General features: G+C 35.4%; 1 protein-coding gene and 1 pseudogene across 2 annotated transcripts in view; both read right to left on the bottom strand.

The window, feature by feature from the left end:
• The window catches only part of LOC107596041 (CD226 antigen-like), a 12240-nt gene extending 7544 nt beyond the window's left edge, over positions 1–4696 (bottom strand). For both annotated transcript variants that reach the window (XM_016286643.1, XM_016286644.1), the window contains exon 1: positions 4608–4696. In XM_016286643.1, the coding sequence (XP_016142129.1) occupies positions 4608–4674 (67 nt within the window). In that variant the 5' untranslated portion in view covers positions 4675–4696. The remainder of the gene's footprint in view (positions 1–4607) is intronic.
• Positions 4697–5183: 487 nt separating this feature from the next.
• Positions 5184–8990, bottom strand: part of LOC107596051 (rotatin-like) — a 105940-nt pseudogene continuing 102133 nt past the window's right edge.

Consider the following 8990-nt stretch of genomic DNA (forward strand, 5'->3'; position numbering starts at 1 on the left):
TAACTTAGGAACTTAGGGGTGTACTCACTTTTGTGGCCAGCGGTTTAGACATTAATGACTTGTGTGTTGAGTTATTTTGGCAAATTTACGTGAAGTTGTACATTTTTTAAAAGTGCCACACATGTAATAAGTGGGTAAAATAAAGGGCAGATCTTCATTTGTGTTCACGTGACCCGGTAACATGGCACCAGGTGGACACGGCATTGTGTTTTCGGTTTTGGTGTTTATGATTGTTTGTAATTTGTGCCCATCAAGCGAAACTTTCTCTGATGATGAGCGATGCTTTAATGTTTTTTCGGAAGAAAGATGCGACGTGATATCTATTGGTTACGGGCGAAATATAATTTTTTCCCTATTACATTTACATTCGTCCAGGCCCTCGATCTCAAAACACCACTCCAACGTCCGAAAATTCATTATTATCCTATGCCTGTTATTGTCAGGCGACATTCACCCTTGCCCAGGTCCTAATGGGGAAGTTTGTCCCGGTTTTAACAAAGGGCGAGCTTTGGAATCCGGATCGTACTTGGCTGAACGGAATTCCGCTGTTGTACAGGTACGAGTGTCATGCAGTGACGGGGCTACAAATATTAACAGCATGGCTAATAATATATCCCACCTTTTCATGGATAATGGTGTGGTCGTGATGGGCGACGAGGCGGCTGCGAGGTCCAGTTTGGAGAGGACAGTTTGCCGGGGAGGACGTGTCGTGGTCGTGGACCAGAAAGGCGCAGAGCAAGATGAGACCTTAGTTGATGAAGAGACTCTTCCAGTATCAAGAGGCTCTGCCGCTTTGCTTGGGGACTATTTTAACACAAAAGGTTTACATTTTGTGCACTTAAATATAAGGAGTTTGTTACCTAAGATCGATGAAATAAGGTCCTTACTTAAGAATTGTAAAGTGGGTATTTTTTGCTTAACAGAAACATGGTTAGACTCATCTGTAACTAATAGTGAAATAAAAGTAGATAATTATAATGTTATTAGGAAGGATCGCAATAGACAAGGAGGAGGTGTTTGCATTTTTATTAGATCGGATATTAATTTTAATGATTGGAATGATATTCAAAATATCTCAATAGTTGACGATGCTTGGAAAAGTTTTAAAGTTTTATTTCTTAAAGTAGTGGACAAAATTTCCCCCTTTAGACAGGTGAGAGTTAAGCAAAGAGCTAGTCCTTGGATGGATCAGAAAATATTGGAAATATAAAAAAATAGGAATAGGGCTCTCTCGATTTATAGAAGAACTAAGAACCAGGAAGACTATTTAAAATTTAAAGCACTTAGAAACTTAGGACAGAAAAATATAAAGGAGGCAAAACGTAATTTTATTAAGGAACAAATTCAAGAAAACAAAGAAGATCCTAAATCTCTGTGGAAGGTGTTAAATAGGTTCCATTCAATTGGTAAATCGAAATTTTCTGTATCTAAGGTAGGTCTAGATATTGATGGCAAGATAGAATTTGATAAAAATAAAGTCGCTAATAAATTTAATTCATTCTTTTCATTAATTGCTAATAGTCTAGTTGATAAGCTTCCTCTGTCCAAAGGAAATTATGGGATTGATTTTGTTAAGAGATTTTATTTAAAACAAGGGGTGTTGCCAAATAGTTTTTCTTTTGCTAAAGTTAATGTAAATCAAATTACTAAAATGCTAGAAGAGCTTCAGGTGTCCAAGTCAACTGGGCTGGACGATATTCCAGCTAGATTCTTAAGAGATGCTGCGGATATTATAGCTCCAACTATTACATTTATTGTTAATCTTTCCTTGGAAAATTGTATATTTCCATCTGATATGAAGTTAGCTAAAATTATTCCGTTATTCAAAAAAGGTAACAGATACGATCCTGGAAACTATCGTCCAATCTCCATTCTTAATGTGGCCTCAAAAATTTTTGAAAAAATTGTGTATAAACAGATGTATGAGTATTTAAGTAAGAATAGTTTAATTTATGATTTTCAGTCAGGTTTTAGGAAATCTTATTCGACTGATACTTCTTTAATTTATTTAACAGAGTTTATAAGAAGGCAGATTGATGAAGGTAAAATGTGTGGTATGGTACTTTTAGATCTCCAGAAAGCGTTTGACACTGTAAATCATTCAATATTAATTACTCAATACTAATAATTCAATACTTTTAGATAAGTTAAGTGTCATGGGCTTTTCAAGTAAAGTGTAGCCTGGTTGAATTCTTATTTAACTGGGAGAGTTCAGAGAGTAGAAATTGATGGGGTTCTTTCTGAGGAAACGTTTGTTGAAAATGGAGTCCCTCAGGGAAGTGTTTTAGGCCCTCTTTTGTTTCTTTTATATATTAATGACATGCAAGCAGTTTGTGATTGTAATTTGTTTTTATATGCTGATGATTCTGCTTTAGTAATTTCAGATAAGGATGTTGGTAGGATACAAGCGCATTTAGGTAAGGAGCTTTGTAAGGTAAGAGACTGGCTCTCTGAAAACAAATTGATGTTGCATTTAGGTAAAACGGAATCCATATTATTTGGGTCTAAAAATAATTTGAATAAGGTTTCTAAGATGTCTGTTAAGGTCGGGGATTGTTTAATATCAAATAGAACTTCTGTTAATTATCTTGGATGTGTCCTTGACAACGATTTAAGTGGTGTAAGTATGGCTACGAAAGTTCTGGGCAAGGTTAATGCTAGGACACAATTTCTTGCCAGACATGTTAGTTTCCTTGATAAACAGATTATAAAATTACTTGCATCATGTTTAGTGTCATGTCATTTCGAATATGCATGTATTTCTTGGATGTCTGATTTGTCTTGTGGTTGGTTGGATAAGTTACAAAAATCTCAGAATAAATTGATAAGGTTAGTTTTAGGGTTTAGTCGTTTTACACATGTGGAGGTTTCCCACTTTAAGTGTCTTGATTGGTTACCTATAGTAAGCAGATTCGAACATATTAAATTAAAAATGGTACATAAGATTATCAATAACAGAGCTCCTTCATATTTTAATGTATTTTTTCCTAGGGTAAATGAGCAACATTGTTACAAAACTAGGCAAAGTCTCATGGATATTACATTATATCGTTTTAAAACTATGTATGGTCGTAGGTCTTTTAGATATTCTGGGGCACTTTTGTGGAATAAGTTACCTCTGGACATTAAAGGTATTTCAAATATGGTTAGTTTTAGTTTAAAAGCTAAAAGTTTGTTCTTAAGTAGGTTGTTTTGTTGATGAATTTGTATTACGTACGTGGTTATTTGTGACTGTACATTTTTGTAGATGTGGAATTTTATTGTAATTTTTGTATTTATAATGCAGTGCCAGTGAATCTGTTACCGGGAGTGAAGTTTGTGCTTTACATCAAGGACCACAATGGAAATAAGTTTTGTTTTAAACTTTATTGTGTTATCCTTGACGAATAGAGTGTATTCACTACTTTTTTTTGTCAAATAAACAAACAAACAAACAAACAAGACCGATCGCTGTAGTAGCGCCTCGGGTAGAAGCGGCAGCGCAAACTGATCGTCTACTCCACTTTAATAGCGGTTACAGCACGAAATAAACATGAATGAACATCTGAAGCCATGTTACAAGAAAGAGTACAACTTATCCCGTCTCATGTAATCACTCAATCAGTGTTTCAACCGTGGAAAGATGACAATGGCTTGTAAATAATGTCACGTATTAACATTTACCACAGAAAAACATTCGTTGAACTCTTTATTCGGTTAGAAAAATTAACTCTAGAGAGGAGCATGTTGCTAAAATTGCACTATATAACGCATTATCTTATCGAATTTTAAACTGTTATTCAATATTTAATTTGTTTGAATAAATTCAAGTTTTTGTGACAACCACCATTTAAATGTTTATATTTAAAAAAATTAATTGGAGTAGAAATATAATTAAAGTTAAAATTAGTATTATAATTTTAATGTTACAAAAACTTTGAGTATATTTTAAGTTTGTATATAAATCAGCAAATTTCAGCCTTCCATATTTATCACCTCTCAGGTATATTTTACAGCATTAGTTGAGGTTTTTTTTTCCTTGAGAAAATTTGTCATGCCCTGTACCTGATATACATCCAAAATAATCTATTTAATCGAATCGAATAGCAAGCTTGTGAAGGATAATCGAATCAAATTGTGAAATTTGTGTCAAAACCCAGCCCTACAAAATACAAGCTGGTGTGGCTTCTGTCACCATGCACCTTGTTTATTGAAATTGCAGCAGAAGAACCTTATAAAGCTAAACATTAATGGTTAGTAAACTGTATTTTGTACCCTTATACAACTAAACTAACAAAAATGATACAGCCACAAGTACAAACCAGTTACTTTCAATGTAACCACATATTCTCCTTTCCTTTCCTAAAAGGATTATAACAAATCTATATCAGTTATTATTACTTTTTCTTCTTTAAACATCTATAGACATCATAAACATTTATATATTCACTCTATCAGCATTGAAAGTCAATTCAGTTCATTTGTAAACAGGAACAGTGTTTATCATGCTAGAGAACAGCCATTCATGCTTGCGTCCTTTGATACATAAATTACCAATAAAGAACAATGTGCTACAGTTCAAATGTTTTTTTATAAGCAAAAGTGTCTACCTTTGCTACAAACATTACCTTTGAGAAAACAGAGCTGCATCATGAGTACCAAGAAGTACCAGTAATCCTTTTGTACTGCCACCATCTTGCTTCTCGGAGACAAAATGAATACAGCATTGACGAGGACTGAGGCGACCACAGCACTTTCAGTGTTCAGCTGCAAGACTCTTCAGTCACATCCTCAACCAGCAGATAAACACGATTAGAGAGGAGGTGTTAAGTTCACCTAACTAGAAAGGGCTGAATTCTAGCCCACACACACCTGAAACTGAAAGAGCAGATTTAAAACCAATCTCTGAATTCCCCTATGATAAAATAAAAAATACAAAGGAAAGCAAAAATCATGACCTTATGTAATTCATCCATAAAGTGATGGTACACCCCAAAATACAGTGTGTTTTACAGTGCATGTGATCATTTTTGACAATTGGAGAATGGAGAGACATCTATTGTAAAACCAGTTCATTTATTGATTTGCTACAAAACAAAAATATACAAAAACTATTAAACAAAAATATTCCATATTTCAGCAAAACATAAATAAATGTTCACATTATTCGGTGACTTTCATGATCTCCATCATCAGAGGGGCACTTAGGAGCTGAAGATGTGTGTGAGATTTCTCAGGCACTTCAGAAGATAGACATTCAGGGGTTTGTCACTTGTCAGCTCTTCATCTATATGAACAAACAAACAGACAATTACCTCGAATTCTCAGGAAAGATCCATTCCTGATGCATCTACTGATGTAGTACCATCAGAGAGTAAAAATGAGAGGCACTACAATGATCAAACTGAATATATTCCCACCTTTCCTGCCAGACATGTATGCCTCTTCAACTTTCAGTCTGATGGAAGGACACTTCAAAGTGGCCTTTGCCTTTGTAAGAGGAGATATGCAGAATGGGAAGATAAAGGGTGAGCTGGATCACACGTGGGAGATGACAGACTCGCATGTCATTTGTGTTTATAAAATGATCATGAATAGAGTCTTGTTTCGCTGCCAAAGAACTATTGCTTGATTCTAGTAGTATATGTCTATGTATGTATATACAGTATATATATATATATATATATATATATACATACATACATAGACATATACATACATATCTTCATTTTCATTATGTGTAATTTTATATATAATTGCTATATTAATGATTTTATAAGTAATAAAAATGACATTTATTGGTAGTGTGTATTTGCGGTTTCATGTGCACATTCACATCAGGTTAAGACAAACATCTTATTTCCTTCACTTTCTATAAAAAGGCATTGAGTGGAAATGTTGGTTTGATGTGTAAAAGCATTATCACTTCATTGCGGCTGTTATGACACATCCGGATTTCAGTGTTTGTGTGTACCAAGACTTACATGTGTGTAGTGGTTCATTTTTACACTGGCAGTGTCAAATTGATCTTAACAGACTAGAGTCTACATCATAGACCCACCAAAAAACAAAACATTAAATAAAACATATAAATATAAAAATTATTATTATTATTTTTGGCAGGAATAGGTCAATATATCAGCCATGCCAAATAATTATCAAACGACATTTGGCTATTTTGTTAACCATGCCTGCTGAGCCTTATTAAATATTGGCATTGGCATCATCCACTCAAAAAGAAGCATGTTGATCAACCATTAACATGTGAAGCCCTGTAAATCCAGCACGCATACCATTGACTAAGACTTTGGGCTTGTTAGCGGAACAGAAGCAGATGTTGTGGAGAATGAGCAGGATGGTGGGGTTTAGAGCTGGAGTGTTTGGATTGGGCCAGTCCCACCAGCAGCTCCAAAGCCCCCCTGAGCCTGAGGATCATCTGCTGTCTGTCCTCTCCGAACGACACGTTCAGCAACAGCTTGAGCCAGAGGGACAGAGGCTCCGCCGCCGGACTGCCGCTTTGACCACCTGCCTTAGGCATGGGGAGAGACAGGATGTGCTGCAGGAAGTTACTCTAGGGAAAACAGCAAGAAAGAAGGTTTTGTTAAAACTTCTCTATGATATCTATTGGATATGCAACTAAAGGAGTCATAAAAGGATTTCTTGCTGGAGAGCAGAATTATTTAGCTATATTTACTATATAGCCTGAAGTGTCTTAAAGGGTTATATTTCTTCCTCCCCTGAATTAGTGAGTTACCTTCAGCAGTACCTCTTTGCAGTCCCTTGAGATGGCCAGTTTGGCCAGCAGTGAGAAAGCCAGACTGTGGATGCTGCTGTTGTCAGGGGCAACCTGGGAGGCCAGTTTCATCACCCCATGCATCAGTGAATTTGTGACCGCAGTTTTCGGAACAACAGCCTGAACTGAGCCTGAGCTACCACTGCTGCTTCTGCTACATAAAGCACTGCATGCTGGAAGAAAACAAAAAAAACAAAGAGAGAGACTGAGAGAGAAATAACTTGATTATGGAAAAAAAACTAAAACGTATACAAAGAATTAAAACTAAGCAAGATATATATATATGTATGTGACCCTGGATCACAAAACCAGTCTTAAGTGACCATTTTTCGAAATTGAGATTTATACATAAGCTTTCCATTGAGGTATGGTTGTTAGGATCGGACAATATGTGGCTGAGATACAACTATTTGAAAATATGGAATCTGAGGGTGCAAAAAAAAAAATCTAAATATTGAGAAAATAAAAAGTTTTGATATATTTACGGTAGGAAATTTTCTAAATATCTTCATGGAACATGATCTTTACTTAATATCCTAATGATTTTTGTCATAAAAGAAAAAACGATAATTTTGACCCATACAATATATTTTTGGCTATTGCTACAAATATCCCTGTGCTGCTTAAGACTGGTTTTGTGGTCCAGGGTCACATATATATACACACACACACACACACACACACACACACACACACACACACATACATATACATATGTGTACATACCATTGTCCAAAAGTTTGGGGACAGTCATTTTTTTTTATGATTAATTATGAAATTAATACTTCTATTGAGAAAAAATACATTCAAACTGATCAAAATTTAAACAATTTAAGAAATAAATGAACAAATAAATGCTTTTCTTTAGAAAATTATATCAATTAAAGGATCCTGAAAAAAAATGATCACAGTTGCCGCAAAAATATTAATCAGCACAACTGAAAACTGATAATAATTTTTAAAAAATTACTCAAGCAGCAGCTCGGCATATTAAAATGATTTCTGAAGGATCATGTGACACTGAAGACGGGAGTAAAAGCTGCTAAAAATTCAACTTTTCATGACTAAATGAATAAATTACATTTTAAAATGTATCAAAATGAAAAACTGTTTTTTAAAAAAAATAATAATAGAAAGTTTTTACAGTTTTTTTTTGTCCAAATAAATGCAGCCTTGGTGAACATGCGAGACTTCTTTCATAAACAAAAAAAATCTGATTTCTAACTTCTGAATGGCTATCATCTTTTTTCCTGTGTGGTGCTGCAAAGTAGTGCTACAGGAAGAACTGCCGGCGATATAGAACCACACAAGCCTTTTCCTTTTTGGTTATCTATGCATGCGTCTCAAAATATCACCGCACAGTTGTGTAACAATGAGCGTGGAAACTCAATGGAAACAGAATCATTCCACTGTTTCATTTCCTCCTGGTCTAACAATGCTGCATTTAGTTGTGTCAAACCACTAAATGTCTCACTTCTGGGCAAGTGGACTGACATATTTTGAAGAACAGCAAGACTGCAGGTGAATCATTTACCATGATCCCATATTATTGAGAGACCTCAGTGGGGTTTTGCTTGCCAAAGAAATCCAATATTAATCGGCCAGATGAAAGAATGAGAGTTGTATGTTGCAGGTTAATGAATTATATAATAAAAGTGACACAGGACAGAATACGTTATTGAGGAAAATGTGCTGTAGGGCTGATTCCATAATTGAAGAACCAGCCTCATGAACCTGCTGTTAACATAGACCATGATATGAGTCTTTTTATAGTGTTGACTATCCCTATAACACATTTGTGGGTGGAGCTACTGTAAATAGCCTCTATCAACAAGGCAGGCTATTTGCACTTAGTGTAAATAGACACTCCGGGAAAATTTTTTTTTATATACGCTTATAATGCGTGTATCTAGCAACTCGACTGAGGCTGAGCCCGTGTCCTCAATCACAACTCGCTCAAGGGACGAGGCCATGTAACCTTTTCACGATGATAATTTAAAAAAAAATCCAAATAGCTTGCTGAAATACTTATGCGGCCGCCTCATCTACGTCAGCCATGCTGATCATGACCTGTCCCGGTGACCCTGATCGTGCCCGACCTGCCTTCCGTTTCCATTATACGCCTTCCGTTTCCACTATACTCTCTCTCACACATACATACATTCTTCTCTTACATACACATATTTTCTTCAGACATACATACATTCTCCTTTCACAT

The sequence above is a fragment of the Sinocyclocheilus grahami genome, unplaced genomic scaffold (genome assembly GCF_001515645.1).
Source record: "Sinocyclocheilus grahami isolate Dianchi unplaced genomic scaffold, SAMN03320097.WGS_v1.1 scaffold213.1, whole genome shotgun sequence".
Lineage (NCBI taxonomy): Eukaryota > Metazoa > Chordata > Actinopteri > Cypriniformes > Cyprinidae > Sinocyclocheilus > Sinocyclocheilus grahami.